The sequence below is a fragment of the Lampris incognitus genome, chromosome 3 (assembly GCF_029633865.1).
Source record: "Lampris incognitus isolate fLamInc1 chromosome 3, fLamInc1.hap2, whole genome shotgun sequence".
Classification (NCBI taxonomy): Eukaryota; Metazoa; Chordata; class Actinopteri; order Lampriformes; family Lampridae; genus Lampris; species Lampris incognitus.
The window spans coordinates 26,107,943-26,127,366 of NC_079213.1; the positions used below are offsets into that span (position 1 = coordinate 26,107,943).

The following is a 19,424-nucleotide window of genomic DNA, read 5'->3' on the forward strand; positions in this document are numbered from 1 at the left end:
ATCCCCGTGTTGGTAGGCGACGGAATAGACCGCTATGCTACCCGGACGCCCCCTGGCAACATCCCTTTTAAGACTGTGATCAATTAATCAAGATACCTTTGACGAACAGCTCTGTATTGCATTTCTCATCCCCCGCTGCGACGGAGTAGGCTGCGTCATCATTTAAGGAGCAGTTATTAATCACCATGATCCTCTGCGTGCCCTTGTGCTCAAAGATATACCTAAGTAGTAAGTCATCCAGTTACATCAATGACACAATTTATTAATCCTGAATATGGCATGAAAATGGTCAATATAATCATCAGATTGAAAAGGTAATTATTTCCAGATATTGAGTTATTACTGGCTAGTAAAAAAAAGTTTCTTGGTCATAGATTAAATGTGAATGTGTTGTAAGCAAACAAAACCAACGAAAAAGAGATGCCATATCATTCAAGATCAAATCCTGTCATGCATCAAGTGAGGGTTAGCACCGCACAAACTCAGACTAGTCAGAGGGACGTGATGACACCAGAGGTCTATTTTGTGGAGAAGGGAAATCACCCGGGCTGATGGACTTACTTCCTTTGACTTAAGGTCAGCAGTAGAGCCAGAATGGGACCGGAGCACAGGCAGTGTGCAGGAAGTAATAATGGCAGACAGGCAGGAGCGCCATGGCATGACACAACAGATAGACAAACAAACACAAGACAGAGAGACATCATGCCTGGAGGGGTATGTGGTCACCAACAGTGTTACAACAGAGAAGAGGGTAGAGACCGAGAGACAGTGCATTATAGTGGAGTCTTCGGAACAGGGAATCCTGGAAAATATGCCACCGGAGACCAGAACCGGAAAAGTGCAATAACCTCCCAGATGGCTTTAACCTTGCATGGCTTTGGACAAGTACTCTAAGTCTTTTAAGACTAGGCATGTCATATGAGCTTTCTTATGTAATGCTATTAGTCTGAAATTCTGTTGAAATCGCTTCTAACTTTGAAGAAATATTAGACACTATCGACTGCAGTAGATGACAGTTTTTTACTAAACCACTGCTTCTTATTTTATTGCTAATGTGTACAGGGTGGTGTGAACTATGGGTAAACCATAGGGAGCTCAGGAACTCCCCTAAAAACACGATTTGAGAAATTTCGGGGATCCCTAAAATATTAATTACCAAATTATTTTTGCCACAATTTTGCAATGTGCATTTCTATATTATTTTCTATAGCAATAAATTATGCTGTAATGCATTCTGGAATTAAAAACCTATGAGTTTACTGGGGGTGATTCATCACTCATTCACCATGGAGCGAAGTGAGGCGATCCAGCTGTGCGATCACCGTTCAGCTATGGTGGTGCAATTGCAATAGTACAATGACAAAATTTGTATTTGCTCTTTTTTTGTGGACCCCCCCCCCTTTTCTCTCCAATTGTACATGGCCAGTTACCCCACTCTTCCGAGCCGTCCCGGCCGCCGCTCCACCCCTTCTGCCGATCCGGGGAGGGCTGCAGACTACCACATGCCTCCTCCGATACATGTGGAGTCACCAGCTGCTTCTTTTCACCTGACAGTGAGGAGTTTCTCCAGGGGGACGTAGTGCGTGGGAGGATCATACTGTTCCCCCAGTTCCCCCCCAAACAGGCGCTCCGACCGACCAGAGGAGGCACTAGTGCAGCGACCAGGACACATACCCACAACCTGTTTCCCAACCGCAGACGCAGCCAATTGTGACTGTAGGGACGCCCGACCAAGCCGGAGGTAACACGGGGATTCGAACCAGTGATCCCCATGTTGGTAGGCAACGGATAGACTGCCACGCCACCCGGGCATTAACTCATTTTTGCGTGGCCTATGCATTTGACCTTTCCGTTTTTTGTTTGCCAGGAAATTATTGTGCGCTGTTCTATTTGGCCGTGTTGTATCAAAGGTGATGTTTGTTTTGATATTTGTGTCTGAGGTACAGATCTGTTGTTATAGAGCAAGTATATATATATATAAAGTATAAATACTGTATGCTTGCATCGTTAATGTTTTATTACCAAAGATTCATTTTAAGTCCTCTCTGCCCCCCGCCCCCGACCCATAATGTTATCTCCCCCAAAGCCACAGTATAGTTTGCACCCGGAACATTTAACCGTACAGAATGCAAATAAGACTTGATCGTTATTGCTCTAAAAAATGTGGCGATCAGTTGTAGTGGAGATCATCAAGCAACAACCCCACCAGATTCAAGCGATTAACTAATTTATCCATCTTTTATCTCGCAGACGTAATAGTTACGGTAGCGAATTCACATCTCCTATGAACAAAGCCAAACTCCGTTAAAGACCTGTGAAGGAGGTATTGCCTTTTTCCTGTACAGAGAAGAGTACATGTAGTGCATAGCAAACGACAACAGCTGAAACCATTTGCTGCATTTCTACCAAAATGGAGCTCTGTGGACATACAAACTTGTCAGTGCACAGCGTCTTAATATGCCAGTGAGATGGTGTGCTGTCTGATCAGACTGCAGCGGAGGGAGTGTTATTCGTACCGGGCATCAGCTGACAATGGTTCACAGTGTGGTGGTCTGAGACAAAGAGCGCTATGTTGGACTGTGGAGGTCATGTCAGGTCAAAGTGGGGCCTCCTGCTAAAGTGGAAACTAAGCCACCGTCATTCTGCGGCAGAAATGTCACTGTGGTTTTTACTTATAAACGCGTGGGCTCTTCACTTCTCTGGTGTGCCTGTGTACAAATGACTGAATGTTACCTTTTTTTTCTCCCCAATTGTATCCAGCCAATTACCCCCACTCTTCCGAGCTTCCCGGTCACTGCTTCACCCTCTCTGCCAATCCGGGGAGGGCTGCAAACTACCACATGCCTCCTCCGATACATGTGGAGTCGCCAGTTGCTTCTTTTCACCTGACAGTGAAGAGTTTCACCAGGGGGACGTAGCGCATGGGAGGATCACGCTATTCCCCCCAGTTCCCCCTCCCCCCTGAACAGGTGCCCTGACCAACCAGAGGTGGCGCTAGTGCGGTGACCAGGACACATACCCACACCCGGCTTCCCACCTGCAGACACGGCCAATTGTGTCTGTAGGGACGCCCTACCAAGCCGGAGGTAACACGGGGATTCGAACCGGCAATCCCCGTGTTGGTAGGCAACAGAATAGACCGCCACGCTACTCGGACGCCCTAGATGACTGAATGTTTCTAAGAGTGAGTGAATGATTTAAGTGAATGAATGAAATAACTAATGTAATGAATGAATGTCTGTGTGGCATAACCCACGTGAACCATTGTTTTTCAGAGATGTGGCGGAGTAAAACACATATAATACCAGAAGACTGCCAAGAGGAGCCAAACTGCAAATGGAAAACATTTTATGAAAAATCTTTAAAATGCTTTTCATTTGCGCATTGTTGAAGGGGCGAGGACATACTAGAAGATTCATGGAAATATGAGGAAAATGTTGTTACGTACTTCGGTGAGGGCCTGATTTCTTGGCCATTCTTGTACCATTTCAGTTCAACTGTGGGGTCAGCCAGATCCACCACCAAGCGGATCTTCCCTCCCTTATCCACCTGATATGCTGGATCCAACTTCTTTGCAAAAGCTTTAAAAACACAAATCAAGGAGCTCATCAAAATCATGAGCATTAACATTCACCCATTGCCAAGCATGAATGAGAGGAGACTTAGTGCTGGACCGTATGGAAGATATAATCATCACAATAATCATATGGAATATGACACAATATCGATACGTACCACGATAACTGCCTACATATGCAAAAATATTATATTTGAGAGTCCAATTGAGAGTCATCACATTCAAACCAAAACTAGGTTTCAAATAATACTCCCTCAAATATTTAATAGATCGTCATGGATATTGTCACAATATGACAATATCTGAAATTCATTGTGATGCAAAAACCATTGAAAGATGATGAATGATTATACTGAATTATTGCCCGGCCTTACCTTCACTCTTCTTCTCCTCTTTCTTTGTCTTCTTCAGCCTCCGGAGCAGGCCTCTCAGATCTGTGATGCCATACATAAAGGCAATCTTCTCGTACTCATCTGGTCGGGCCGTCTTCAGAATCTCCCACACATCCACCTCTGGGACCTCCTCCTGCTTGGGCTCTCTGGTGGTGCCGGATATAAGAGGGGAGGCATGAGGAGGAGGGGTCGCGGGCTGGCGTTTGCAACGTGTCCTGAGGAACTGCTCATTACAGGGCAGGATGGCTGACTTTTAGGAATGAACTGGTAGGTGATGGGGTAGAATAACCACCCAGCTGCGGGTACCAAGCAGGCTTCACTGCACATAAACATGTATAACTGGATGTAAACTATGTGGCTAGAGGTCTAGGGGGCACAAAGAGTTAAATTCACTCCTATTCTCTTGAGGTTTTTTTTTTACATTTTACTCCTGCTCCTATTTCTCCAATTCTGTCATGCTTGAATGATGTTCCTCAGGACATGTCACACAAAGGGATGGGCATGCTGAGCTGTGTGGCTGTCCTATGACTTCAGCCTGGGGTCAGGTGTTACAGATGACAGGGTAGCAACACTTGAAGCACAAAAGGGACATACAACGGAGATGCTTTGAGATTTATTGTGGTGTTTATTGTGTTGCATTGTGCCTCTTAGCTTATGCTCGCTCTTTTTGCATTTGCCCATTCACACAGATACTTCTGCTTACTCTACAAATGAGAGCTATTGATCTGAAATGAAAATGTAAGCCTCGCATAAATGTAGCTACAACTAGCCCTCACTTCTTGGAGAAATATGGCTGTGAAAAAGTTTGTAAACTGGCAGGTAGTGTTACCACAAAAGCTTGGATGTTAGCGTTCTCTAATCTGCTCCGAAGAACCTTTGCCAAAGTTGGTCCAAAGGAATGAAAGCTGATTACTAATAAAAATTCTAAGTAATATTAAGTATACTTATGGGAAACTCTGCCATAAACGTGTTTACCAGGTTTTATACTTGGTAGAAGGGCTCTAGCTTCACCAGTCAAAACAACATTGTAGTCCATTAGCTAGCTACACTGGATGATCTCAGAATAAGTTGTGTTGTTGGTCTTAAATCAGTGGAAAATGGAAAGAAAATGTGGAGAATGGAAAGGGAATTGGATTCTGATGGAGGGACTGACCGGGGATGGATTCTTTTAGTTTGGACACTGTTACAAGACTTAAAAGTAAGATTGTGGATATGAAACAAAGTAAGCTGTGATGTTATCAGTACTGTAGTAAGACCACAGCGCATCATCGTTGGAGTGTGTCTTCATTCTTTAAAGCCAAAGCACAAAGTGACTCAGTAAACTAAAATGGAAGAGTTTGTTTGCGGAGTAATTTGTTGAAAAGCAGCATGCAGGGACCTCAGGGAAACCTTTCACAAAGCCGTTGTGATGAGGACATGTCTTTCATTTCATCCCCCCTGTGAATGGGCCCATCCCTTTGTTTGTTTGTTTCTGTCGTCACTTCACAGATGCTCTGACACTGTTAGATGAGGACCGTGTCCATAGATGTTAGGTTGGTGAGATGCAGGTTAATAAGCCTGCTGTCATAGACAAGGGTAGACTCATTAGTGAGGCTCAATAAAGACAGTTCAGTCAATCCTTTCTTTCACAGACATTTTTGTAAATGTATGAAAGGGTTGATCTGAATAGCAGTAAATATTATTCCATTATTTGTTGTTGTTTTTTTCTTATCTGTTTATTTTCAGGCAATTATCAAGAAGGCTGAAATAAACATTGTGGTATTTGCCTTGTATTTCTAAATTGAAATAAAATGACAATGTAGCGATAACACTATTTTCACAGCATCGTATATGGATGGTCCACCAGTACATCATTAATGATCCAAAATGGTAGACTTTGCCTCATAAAGGTGGCATCATCTGCTCTGCTTCATGAGGATGCCACCCAACCAACCAGCCCCGTTGGATTTATGATGCAAAGCCCATTTCCATCATTACTGATGGCTGGCAGAGCATTTAAGATGGCTGCCTTCAAATAAAGTGTTACCGTACTACAATAGGCCAACACTCTTGCTCGTCCACGTCCTAGAGCTACGTTTCATGCTGAGGAGTCTACAGGATTACAGTACTTACCCGCAGTAAGGTTTAATCGTTTAAATACCTATGGTATTCTCTCTACTAACCTTTGATTTCTGAATCGGTAGGGAAGAAGAAGAGACAAGCCCAAGTAAATGTGTAATTTTACTGTCAGTGAGCAGTGTCACTGCCTAGTCCATTTGTATTTGCACAGCTACGCTAAAAACAAAATCTCAGAACCAAGAAAAATGGAGGGAAAAAAATGGAACCCCAAACTCAAATACAATTCACTCTGAGGGATGAAACAGCACCCGTTGTCATGTGACCACGTCTATCATTGATATAAAAGTTGGCTTCAGATTCACCACGTTACTGTTGGTAAACTCTGTTTCAGTTGAAAGAAACAAAAAAATCTAGACGGTGCTCATACAAATGACATTTTGAAAGCCAAGTAATGTTGCACATGGATATGTAATAATGGACACAATGCACCAGTAAGAATAAAGATGAATTTGGAAGAGAAAAAGAGTCAATGAAGGTTGCCAGTGCAACCCAACAAACTAACAAATGACAAAAAGAAAGATAAAAGAAGCTACCCAAACAAGGGCTTAAAAAAAGAAAGGGGTGGGGGGAGTCCACTCAGTGATGGACGTAATTCTCACCTATGTTTAAGGAGACCACTAAAGTCAAGCTCTCCTGCATCTTCTTGTCCTTCACTGCTGTTGTTAACAAGAAGAGATTAATAAAGATTTATTGAGAACAGAAACAGAGACAGGCACTAGAGAAAACAATGCTGAAAGAACAACGCAAAGCTCTGAGGACAATCAGCGCATTAGCGTCAAGCTAGCACGCGATTTGACTGTACACGAAACCCTTTGCTTCTTTCCCCAGTTGAAGACTTGGAACAAACGGGTTTGTGTAAGAAGTGTCCCGAGTGTTCCCAGACAGTATTTCCACAATGTTTCTGCAATGTTGATGCTCAACATTACTAGGCAGGGACATTGTGATAATGCTACGGTACTGAACTGGGATGCTTCACATTGCTTTCCAGGTACATTGTTGTGGGGTGTGAGGGTTTCTAAATGCAAGCGTTGGCCTTTGAACAGATGAAACACATTGACGGGGTTGGTTGAATTGTAATTACCTTTGAGAAAGGTTAATGACATTTGCACAACCATGTTTTCACACTGATATGTAATGAACATTTTATTGTTTGCGCCGTGGAATATTACATGTCCTATAAAGATAATGGCCCTCGTTCCGAAGGCTGGATTAGCATTTAGTTGGATTAACAGGTTGGCAGAGATCTGATGCGAATGATTCAAATTCAGGACATGTCGTGTCTTTTTTTTTTTGGATTTCCCCCCCTTTTCTACCCAATTGTACTTTGCCAATCACCCTATTTTTCTGAGCCATCCCAGTCACTGCTCCACCCTCTCTGCCAATCCGGGGAGGGCTGCAGACTACCACATGCCTCCCCGATACATGTGGAGTCGCCAGCTGCTTCTTTTCACCTGACAGTGTGGAGTTTTGCCAGGGGGACATAGCGCGTGGGAGGATCATGCCATTCCCCCCAGTTCCCCCTCCCCCCTGAATAGGTGCCCCAACCGACCAGAGGAGGCGCTAGTGCAGTGACCATACCCACATCCGGCTTCCCACCTGCAGACACAGCCAGTTGTGTCTGTAGGGCTCAACCAAGCTGGAGGTAACACGGGGATTCGAACTAGTGATCCCCGTGTTTGTAGGAGACGGAATAGACTGCTATGCTGCCGGGTGCCCAGGGAATGACATTACCGATTTGCACGCTTAATACATTGGGTTAGCTGGTTTTGATAAAACCAATTGGTTCAGTTTTGATCTTCACTTCTCATAGTTGTACTTTTAAATTCGATTTAATGCAAAATAGTGATACTGATGTATACTGATAACCTACAGTATTCTGTTCAAACTGCCACCATGTGTTATAGCCTTAGTGTGCTGCTCTTTTTACCTTCTTTTGAAAGCTGATCGAATATCGATATTCTGTGAGCCCTGTCCAACTTCTGAAAGACAGCAACAACACAGCGTAGTATATTCAATGTACTCATCCACTTTCTGTGCTGTTTTTTTCTCCTTTGAATAAATCACGAATGAGATGAATACACCACACTGTGATGTTTAGAGCCTTTACAAACCTTTTATTTCCAAGTCAAAGGAACAGCTGTCAAACTTGTCCTTGTAGGTGACTTCACACCTGTAGTTTCCAGCATAGTTTTCCTTGGCCTTGATGATGTGCATCTCAAAAGTGTGAACCTTCAGGAGGTAATACAGTATTACTGATAAACGGTGTCATTGGCATGTCAGCGGTTGCTCGTGTAGGCGGTTGTGGTGGCAGGGGGGGGGGGCACATGGTTTCAAGGGTATGTGTACCTTGGTGAATCGATCAAAAGTCTCTTTCAGCTGTAAGTGCTTCCCTGTCTTGCTGGCCAGGTCCATCCATTTTCCTTTGAACCACTTAATAGTGGGTTTGCGCAGAAGATCTTTGGCCTCCACCTTGGCAATAAAGGTGATATCCCCACCTTGGACACACAGATAACACATCATGAACACATAGACCAGTCATATTGCTGTACAACATGTAACATCTGTTCGTGGGTGAGTGATTATTACAGAGATCATGCTCCGTTTTCAAGATGGAGAGATTGTTTGTGCTTAGCAGTAACATCACTGTACTAAAATTTCTGTAAAATCTCTAATCTCATCGAAATCTAGTTTTATCTCCCCCCCTTTTTTTCCCTCCCCAGTTGTATGCAGCCAAGTACCCCACTCTTCCGAGCCATCCCGGTTGCTGCTCCACCCCCTCTGCCAATCTGGGGAGGGTTGCAGACTACCACATGCTTCCTCCGATACATGTGGAGTCGCCAGCCACTTCTTTTCACCTGACAGTGAGGAGTTTCGCCAGGGTGACGTAGTGCATGGGAGGATCACGCTATTCCCCCCAGTTCCCCCTCCCCCCCTGAACAGGCACCCCGGCCGACCAGGGGAGGCGCTAGTGCAGCGACCCCCATCCGGCTTCCCACATACAGACATGGCCAATTTTGTCTGTTGGGATGCCCGACCAGCCGGGGGTAACACAGGGATTTGAATCAGCGATCCCCATGTTGGTAGGCAACGGAATAGACGTCTTCTCCGTTTAAGAGGCTGTCACTTACCTACTGCAACAGATCCACTTTGGGGTTTCTCAACGAGTAGAATAGACAGTGGTGGGGTGTCAATGGGTTTGTCCAGTTCTTCTGGAGCTTGACCTTCTCCCAGAGACCACACTGGTCAAATAACAAATAAACGTACACACAAACACACCGTCATGCAGAACTGTTGCAATAAAGCAAGAACAACCAAAGTACATACATCCAGTTGAGGTAATCATACACCCACCTTTCACTTTTGGTCTGAAAATGTAAATGTTACCCGAGAAGAGAGACATACAGCAGGCGAACAGAAAGACGAGGAGACAGACACTATTCAACCATCATCCATCATACTGCTGTCAGCTGGAGTTTAAGCACTGAGCAACATGGAAAGCATGATACAGACACAGGTGGAACAGAGAACAAAGAACTGAGGGGAAACAGGGGAAATCTTGGTCGCGAGAGGGGAAACCACTGTTTTTGTGACTTCTTCGTTTTCTTGATGCTCTTTTTGGAGGCCGCAGAAGCTCGAGGCTTGATGAGTCTTACTGTTGCTGTACTCCATATCTGGAGGTCCTAAAGGTGCCTTAGCTGCTTTTTTAAAACAAAAAAAAAATTTGAATTTCATACAAGTTAAATTTTGGCTTGAGTTATTTCTCCCCGAAAGCTATGTGTGCACTGTAAATCAATTTTTAACTAATTTCTGAAAGGTAAACGAAAAAGATGAGACTTTTGAGAAGCTTCATAGTTTCCTCCAGCAAGCAGAGAGTAAAAAGGGAGTTTGCACTGTGATGTATCGGGAAACCCAACTTTTTCATTTGCACAATGCAGCCAAATGAACCTTGATTATGTCAGCCTGCCGGCCAAGGTTTCATTTCTGCAGGGCAGCAGTAGGCTGCTGGATGCGACTCCGCTAGATTTAAAGTTCGTTTTGGTTTTTGTAACTTGCGACCGCTATTGCGAGACATTATTACCTGAATCTTTTCTCCCCATGGCTGGCACAGGGACGCTATCATCTAAACAAAGACAGAGAGAAATTTACAGCATATTATAAGGAATAGTACTGTAAAGTCCACAGAAGCAAGCACACACAAACAAGCAAAAGCAGACATGCCAACAGCAAGATGTGCTCTGAGGAATTCTGAGTCAAGGAAACCTAGCTCTGATCCGGGTTTACACCGAGCCCCACACCTCATTTCCTCCTCAATATCAATTTGTAAATCTGCTCATGATGAATGGCGCTTGGTCTTGGATGCACGAATGCAATTTCAGATTACAGGCAAACTTGAATTTGAAGTGAAGTGATCGGATTATTGATCAGAATTCCAAAAACATTCACATAAATAAACATTTATGTGCACAAAGGACAAAAAAAGAAAGACACATAATCAGTAAACAGCCTAAAAAAAAAATTTTTTTTAAACAAAAAAAAAAAACACCCCAAAATCTCTTATAAACGTGTTAATACTTTGTGTTAGCATCGGAAACCTTAAAAGGGTCGCTTTTGAGTCGTCGTTGTAGCGTTTCAAACACACCAGAAAACATCTAGAAATAAACATGTCTCCAAACATGTTTCCTACATCCAGACAGTCGGACATTCAGATTTAGAGAAGGCTACTGGTTTGCCCAGAAAAATACTGAAGCGGTGGGAGGATTAGCAAACAGATCTTACTAGGCAGCTCTATAGAGAGTTTCTTGAGCGAATTGGCATCCTCTGTGAAAAAAAGCACAGTATTATTGATCTCAATCAGTATAAACTCAACTAGCTGAGACGATCTGAAGAAGACTGCACTTAAACCGGTGGTGGTGGGGGGGGGGATTGGAGGAAAAAGCTCTTGGCTACGTCGCAGTGAGTGAAAAATAAAAATGAAACGGGTCGTTTTTGTCCTAACTGCCGAGGGTACTATACAGCTCGGTCGGCGTTTGTCGGCATGAACCTATCAATCTCAAAGCTACAAATCAGAACATAATCCACACATCTCTTATGCCAATCTACTCCACAGTCTGGAGCTTCATCGTATGTAGAAATATCTGGCTTTATGGGATTAAAAAAAATATGTATATATATTTGAACTATTTAATTAGAATTTTGGTATAGGAGCTCTCAGATCCAAATCACAAAATCAGCTGTGATCCATGAGAGCAACCTTTCCAACTCTTCCTCTATGCCGACTTGGAGCTTTATATATTTGTGCAACATCGCACTCGGTGGTGGTGGTGGGGGGGTGGGGTGGGGTGGGGGGGCTAAATACATCCAGATACAATCTTTCAGCAAAATAGTGTTAAATGTTCACAAATACGTACCACATTCCACATAGGAATAACATGTTCAAACTCTAAGTTCAGGGCTATTCCCTTTTAATATGGACAAAGACAAAACAAATAATGAAATATTATAGACAAATACATGTATAATTATCGCCATATACACATAATGTATGTATATACATGATGAACATTCATGTATTTATCTTATTCACATGATTTTTACAATGTCAGATGTAATTAGCGCATCAAACCTTTATAAATCGAATAAGGGGTTAATTTGCTTTTTGATATTATGCTGTGGCCTTCATGTAAATTTGCACAGACAGCACACATTTACTGCATGTATGTCCTTGCAAAGGCATACATCACAATAGTTTCAGATTTGACTTACAGTGACTCCTCTAGGGTCATTTATCCTGGCTTTGAATTGGTGCGTATTATGGAGTACTTTTCTGACCTGCAACTCGCTTGTCAGAAAACCTGTCACGTGACTGCAAAGTGTGTACTTTCTTTGTTCTCCGCAAGATTTCTCATGCAGCTCAGCAGTGTTGGTGCTTAACGTGAGCCCTGACCTAAAGTGGATGCATGATGGCAACCGTCTTAGCAATGTAGCAAAAAAAAATATGGAAAAAGATAAGGAAGTAGGGGATGGGTTGTGGTCACCAACCTTGTTGAGGTGTTGGGGATTGGGGACGGGCTGCAGCATCAGCATCATTATCTGCAATAAAGGTGTGATTGACATATAGACCCACCTATCAAAAAGCTGCATGTCCACCATTGGCAGGCCAACAAGACGCAAAACTGGCAGGCAGACAACCCCGTGTGATTGGGCGTGCAAGACAAGACCAGACTTCGGAGAGACATGGCGTGCAGCTCTTTGACGCGGAGCGTGAGGTCAAGCTACACACCAATACCTCATATAATTAGCTCATGCCCTATGAGACCCTCGTTATGTCTATGAGATGGAACAGTGTGTGTGGTCACACTCGTGTATGAGACAATGGCAGCGTGCTCAGCGCTGAGCTCCGCAAGCTGCTCAAGCTGCCCCGAAAGCACAAGCTCTCCAGCTCCGTACTTACCCTCACTCACACATCCGGATGTGTGAGAGGAGGTATGACCACGAGAAATCAGCCTTCAAGCAGCAGCCAAGCATTGTGTTTGCAGTAAATGCATATTGGCCAAGCCGAAGAAAGCCCCAAATCTTGTATAACCTCAGAAAATCTGCCCACCTCTCCTTTAACCTGCACATCTTGTTCACTGTCTCAAGATATTGAGCTCGTTACACACGGAGGACAAACTCATTTTGTTTCAACGCAGTTCAACCCAGGAGGCCTACACTATGGGGGGGAAGGATTTGTTACAACTGGGTGAGATGGATGGATGGATGGATGGATGGATGGATGGCTGGATGGATGGATGGCTGGATAGATAGATAGATAGATAGATAGATAGATAGATAGATAGATAGATAGATAGATAGATAGATAGATAGATAGATAGATAGATAGATAGATAGATAGATAGATAGATAGATAGATAGATAGATAGATAGATAGATAGATAGATAGATAGATAGATAGATAGATAGATAGATAGATAGATAAAACCATCTGTATCATCCAATTCACAACTGTCACCAATGATTGTAGTGTGTGTGTGCGTGTGTGTGAAAACGGCTTTGTAGGTGTAACTGCATTTCATAATAAAGCTCACAGAAAGATGAATGATGTTGACCCACCTTTTACACAAACTTTGCGTCGTCTCCAGTTTGCCGTTTCAATCATTTAGTAGGTTTCTTACACATAATAACACATGGCGCTGCAGCAGGCTGCACAGTGTTGTAGCGCGGTCCGTTTCTAACTAGAGGGCATCTATTTACTGTGTCCTCAGCAGATAAAAATTGTTTCAAACATAAAATTTAAAGTGAGTAAAAACATTGTCACTGCTCCACCCCCTCTGCCGATCCGGGGAGGGCTGCAAACTACCACATGCCTCCTCCGATACATATGGAGTCGCCAGCCGCTTCTTTTCACCTGACAGTGAGGAGTTTCGCCAGGGGGACATAGCGCATGGGAGGATCACGTTATTCCCCCCAGTTCCCCCTCCCCCCCGAACAGGCGCCCCGACCGACCAGAGGAGGCGCTCGTGCAGCGACCAGGTCACATACCCACATCCGGCTTCCCACCTGCAGACACGGCCAATTGTGTCTGTTGGGCCCGACCAAGCCGGAGGTAACACGGGGATTCGAACCGGCGATCCCCGTGTTGGTAGGCAACGGAATAGACCGCTACGCTACCTGGATGCCCAATAAAAAAAGCATTTAAATTGGTCAGATTAAACAGAGTCAATAGCATTGGTTGTTAGCTGCCAGAGTGAATGAGTAAAGACGTTATGATAATCTATTAAACCACCTCCTTCAAAAGGAGTCTTTACTCAGGCTGATAGACATCCTCCCGTGGTTGGACTTGAGTGACTCATTTAACTGGTTTAACATAATAAATGGAGATGCTAGCTATGCTGCAGTGCTGCAGCAGCGTGATCACAGTGATGCCGAGTTTCAGGGTTTCTTTCAGTCGCGTTTGAATGGACAAAGTCTGTGGGGGTGAAGCCATGCACGTTGACTGTGATGGGGACTGGTGATCAATGGAGGAGTACTTACCGGGTGGTGGAGAAGAGCAAGGAGCCTCTTCCTTTATAACGGCGTTACCAGAGTCCGCTTGCTCTTTCACCCCAAGCCCACCTTGCTGTGGCTGATTTGAGCCATTGTCTATGTCGCCTGGCTCTTTAGCCGCGACGGCTTCTAACAGCTCAGGCTCTGTGGGCTCTGGTATCTTCCCCTCAGTCTCTACCGGCTCTTTCCCCTCTGCTTCCGCCTCTGTACAGCAGACATAGCACCTGGCTGGAGCAGCAAGCCTCGAGCACAAACACAGGCAGCCTCACAAGACACCGCTTCTTCATGCAGTATGAGGTGCCCATAGATAGCCGGTGACCAGAGAGATGGGCTGTGTGATCGCGTAGGATAAAGACCTTGAAATAAAGCTGGTTCGTAGGCCTAAGAAGAGGCACTGAATGGTGTCCAGTGCTGTGATATTCTCCCCCCCTTTTTCTCCCCAATTATACCTGGCCAATTACCCCACTCTTCTGAGCCATCCCTGTCTCTGCCGATCCGGGGAGGGCTGCAGACTACCACATGCCTCCTCTGATACATGTGGAGTCGCCAGCCGCTTCTTTTCACCTGACAGTGAGGAGTTTCACCAGGGGGACGTAGAGCATAGGAGGATCACGCTACCCCCCCCCCGGACAGGCGTCCCAACTGACCAGAGGAGGCGCTAGTGCAGCGACCAGGGCACACCCACATCCGGCTTCCCACCCGCAGACATGACCAATTGTGTCTGCAGGGACGCCCGACCAAGCCGGAGGTAACACGGGGATTCGAACCGGAGATCCCCGTGTTGGTAGGCAACGGAATAGACCGCCACGCCACCCGGACACCCTTCAGTGCTGTGATATTCTTAACTGTGGTATGTGCAGGTTGATATCAATGGCAGATCTGTCTGGCCATGGCATATCTATAGTCAGCAGAGCTCATAGAAGCAGGGTTGTACTAACTCAGCGTGTTTGTAAGTTTACCTGACGATACATCATTTACTTTCACAGTTATGTGACTCCAATGAAAAAATATCTTTCCTGTAAAACAACTGAGAAAAAAACACCACATTCTGAATTATCGTATTAAAATATTCATTGACTAAAGCCAATAGAGTCCAAAAAATATATAATAATATATAACAACGCTTATGATAAGTCCATCCGAAGGACAAAGTTATTATACGCAGTTCCTGATAATCAATAAAGATTGCCTTTGCAGGCGGAGAATCTGAACTCCACTGTCTAGGACACATTGGCATACACGCTCTCTGTGTTGTAGGCCGAGTTTGCCGACAGCACGGCTTAAAAAATAAATAAATAAATAAGTAAATAAGATAAAGCCAATAGAGTCAGTAAAACCCGGCTTCCCCGTTCCCACTGCGCTTCCGGTGTGGACGACTCACTGGTCTTTTTCAGGGGCCTCATACACTGACACAAGAAGGAAGTAAGCCACGGGCTGATGCAGTGACAGCGCCGAAAGCATCCAGGCAAGCTCACGGCTGCTTTACGGGGGTGCGGGCGATGTGTTGTGCAAACATACCTAGACAAGAAAAGTGTAGTTGCAGGCTTCCCGGGGTGGTGGTGGTGGTGGTGGTTGGGGTGGGGGGTAAATAAAACCCAAACCAGTGATGGTACACACAAAACAAACTCGTGATGTAAGTTTGATTTGCACAAAAAAAAAAATCAACACACTGTGGAAGAAAGATGGGTGGGAAAGTGGTGGAGGGTGGGGGGAATGGTGGGAGGTGGCCGGGGTAGGGCTACCCACCTGGGGGTGGAGAAATCTCCAGAGATATCTCAGGTAGGGGCGGGACACCATTATTTTCAGGCGCAACACTTTCTGAGCATGTGACAAATATAGCGGTGGATGGAACAGCTGCCCTTTTTTTTTATAGCAGAAAAGCTTCAGCAGTCTACATAGCTTCTCACCAACACACACACTCACACACACTCAACACCAATGCCAACAAACGCACAAATGGACAGAGACGCTTACGAACACATACAAAGAAATACAAATACCGACACGCTCATCTGGCAACGCACACACGCACCCACAGCAGCATACACAAATCCATACAGTGGATATGTGTACACACCCCCATCCCAATTTGACCTCTTCCCCCATTCACTCAGTCAACAATACTGGGACAAACACAGAAATAACATATTATAAGGCAGGCAGGCCTCTTTCCTTGAGAAGAGGGGACTGAACAGACAAGAAACAATGTCAATATTTCAATATGACAACATACATGAACAAAATTATCCTTGAGATCGTCTATTTCAAACTGCTTCTGTACCCCTGACAACAAAATAAACTGAATTTAAACTCCAGCCCCATGGCTTAACTGCACTTTTCAGGAAATAGTAGGCATTCATCAAGTAAATATCATCGGATGGCTTCCCGCAGTCAACTTTGGACGGACTTTCCAAGCTGAACTCTCCGCCTGACCAAGCCGAGGCCCCGAGATGCTGCCATCTCTTCCAAGGTCAAACGCCACTGCTGGCAGACAGCCAACGGCATGCCAGCGCCTCGGTCATATGGGAGGGCAGAGGCATTAGCTGAATCAACAGATAGGGATCAGCTGGGCGAACGGCCGAATGAGAGAGAGAGAGAGAGAGAGAGAGAGAGAGAGAGAGAGAGAGAGAGAGAGAGGTCTGACCGCTCGGTCATCACGGCGGACCACCCTGTGCCACAGCAGCATGATGCTATTGCCGAGTATTGGCTCCATATTTACACTCTTATGCACCTGTGTTTGCAAATTCACACCGAGTTTGGGGCCTTGATGGTCATATCAGATATGTATATACAGCCAGGCTATATCTAAGTGCTGCTTGCGCTCATGTTTACGCCCTGGCGGAGGTATCCTTTCCTTCCAATATATGAGTATTTCTCTCCCCATTTCACACGCTTCGCCCTCACTCTTGCATCATCTGATTAGATCTAGAAACAATGCTTCATTACTTTTGGTGTATTTCTTTTTCTCTCTCTTCTAATTGTATCCAGCCAATTATCCCACTCCTCCGAGGTGTCCCGGTCGCTGCTCCAGCCCCTCTGCTGACCCGGGGAGGGCTGCAGACTACCACATGTCTCCTACGATACATGTGAAGTCGCCAGCTGCTTCTTTTCACCTGACAGTGAGGTCGCCAGGAGGACGTAGTGCGTGGGAAGATCACGCTATGCCCCCCCCCCCAGTTCCCCCTCCCCCCTGAACAGGCGCCCCGACCGACCAGAGGAGGTGCTAGTGCAGCAACCAGGACACATATCCACATCCGGCTTCCCACCCGTAGACACGGCCAATCGTGTCTGTAGGGATGCCTGACCAAGCTGGAGGTAACACGGGGATTTGAACCGACGATCCCCATGTTAGCAGGCAACAGAATAGACTACTACGCTACCTGGACGCCCCTACTTTTGGAGTATCTCTGTGCCTACATCGCACAGCCATGGCTTTCTTAGGTCATAAGGTGACGTAAGGTTGTTGTCACTGTTCACTCACCTTCTGGTCGGCCATTGGGTGTCTCGTCTAGAAAAACAAAAGACGGAAACAAAATCAGTGTCAGAAGACATGTTTTGAAACACCCTGACTGGAAAGCAGCAAGGCTCTTTATCACCAACTCCGAAACAATCAGTTTTGACCAAAGCACACGTCCACTCGCTCTGTTGACATTCACTCATCACCGAGCCATATCTTCTCCATGGTGAGAAGGCTGGCTCCACATGTGCAGACACCATGGAGTCTTAACTCATTATGGTGGGGGCACCTATGACACGCCATTTGTTTGAACTCTGCACCGTCTAGACGGTTCAAGCTGGTGGCGGGGGCACGGGCAGAAGCCAATATGGATGCTAAATTCTAGACCTATTACAAGACTCAGCACATCAAAGCATCCATACATCTCCTGGCATGCACATGCAGGGTCGGAAAACAGAACCCCCCGTGGTTTATTAATGGGTTAGTAGAGCGCAGTAACGAAGGAGGTCAGTTTGTCCACGAAGGAGCACTGAACATGCAGTACTTTCAACTGTGCAGCATCTGCAGCAGTTTTTGTCCCCCAGTCTCTTTCCTTAGATTAGTTAAACAAATTAACCTCTGATGACATGCATGCAGCGTTATAAGCCTGCTAAAAATCAGACTTTTTCCAGACTGTGATGTCAGCCATACTGCTTTACTCAAGCACAATGATGAGAAAATTATGTTTTGCTTATGCAAAAATGTGCTTCACAATTAAATGGATAATGGGTTTTATCATCTCAATGGTATTGTATCGCAGTGAAATCTGGATATATGTCATATCATGATGTATTTTTTTCTTAAACATGGGGGGGGTTGTTTTTTGTTGTTGTTTTTTGTGCCCTGTGATGGCCTGGCGGCCTGTCCAGGGTGTCTCCCCGCCTGCCGCCCAATGACTGCTGGGATAGGCTCCAGCATCCCCGCGACCCTGAAAGCAGGGTAAGCGGTTTAGATGATGGATGGATGGATGGATGGATGGATGGATGGATGGGAATTTTGCATATGTAAGCAGAGATCATGTTTCAATGTAAAATTCCCTGTGATAATTGTGAAATTAACAGATTTCATGTCGTCCAGCACTGCTCTGGAATCAGAAATGTCCAGAAAAAAGGCAGTCAAGTCAAGTCAGATTTATTTGTATAGCCCTAAATATTTAATACCAGAGGGCTTCGCAGTCACAATTACATTCAGTGCAACGTACGACGAGGTACAGGAAGGAGAGAGTGAAGTTGACTAGCGGGATTAGCACTGTGTGTTTGGCCACAATGAAACCGGACAACCTTCTTGTCATCACACATTCCAGCCTGTCAGGTTGTAGTCTTCACATTGTGAGGAGCGTTGTCGTATCAGTCAAGTAATTCTTCAGGCATGTCAGTGAGCTCTGCGCAAGTCGGGATGGGTCTTTTGTTAATGCCTCGGAGGAATGATGGGAATTATCAGTACCAAGCCTCTGCAAAGACTCGCCGCTACGTTTGAAGTCACTTTCCGAAAGTCAAGCAAACGCCTGAGACCGGGCGGCACCGGGCAGCCTGGTTGCCCAGTGGTTAGCACGGCTGCGTTTCATCCCACCATCACAGATATGTTAGGGTTAATACTCCTGCCCGTGCCCCTGACCAAGGCAACAGGAAAGGAGAACTGGAGTTGGTGGCAGCTGCCCACTGCTCCTAGCATAGGATGGATTAAATGCAGAGGACGAATTTCATTGTATGCATGTACAATGGCAAATAGTGTCTAATAAGAACCGAGAGTCATTTTTATGTATCTTTGCCATTAAGGAAAAGCAGAGGGTCAACCTTTA

General features: G+C 45.2%; 1 protein-coding gene across 1 annotated transcript in view; it reads right to left on the reverse strand.

The window, feature by feature from the left end:
- The window catches only part of mybpc1 (myosin binding protein C1), a 40,833-nt gene that overhangs the window by 17,629 nt on the left and 3,780 nt on the right, over nt 1-19,424 (reverse strand). Inside the window, exons 2-17 of the mRNA XM_056275768.1 lie at nt 17,612-17,638; nt 15,877-15,948; nt 14,119-14,334; nt 12,127-12,177; nt 10,864-10,905; nt 10,166-10,207; nt 9,216-9,326; nt 8,434-8,582; nt 8,199-8,316; nt 8,015-8,066; nt 6,687-6,743; nt 6,132-6,140; nt 3,952-4,115; nt 3,449-3,581; nt 562-570; nt 97-221 (exon numbers count right to left, since the gene is read on the reverse strand). Of these exons, the coding sequence (XP_056131743.1) occupies nt 97-221; nt 562-570; nt 3,449-3,581; nt 3,952-4,115; nt 6,132-6,140; nt 6,687-6,743; nt 8,015-8,066; nt 8,199-8,316; nt 8,434-8,582; nt 9,216-9,326; nt 10,166-10,207; nt 10,864-10,905; nt 12,127-12,177; nt 14,119-14,334; nt 15,877-15,948; nt 17,612-17,638 (1,377 nt within the window). The remainder of the gene's footprint in view (nt 1-96; nt 222-561; nt 571-3,448; nt 3,582-3,951; nt 4,116-6,131; nt 6,141-6,686; nt 6,744-8,014; nt 8,067-8,198; nt 8,317-8,433; nt 8,583-9,215; nt 9,327-10,165; nt 10,208-10,863; nt 10,906-12,126; nt 12,178-14,118; nt 14,335-15,876; nt 15,949-17,611; nt 17,639-19,424) is intronic.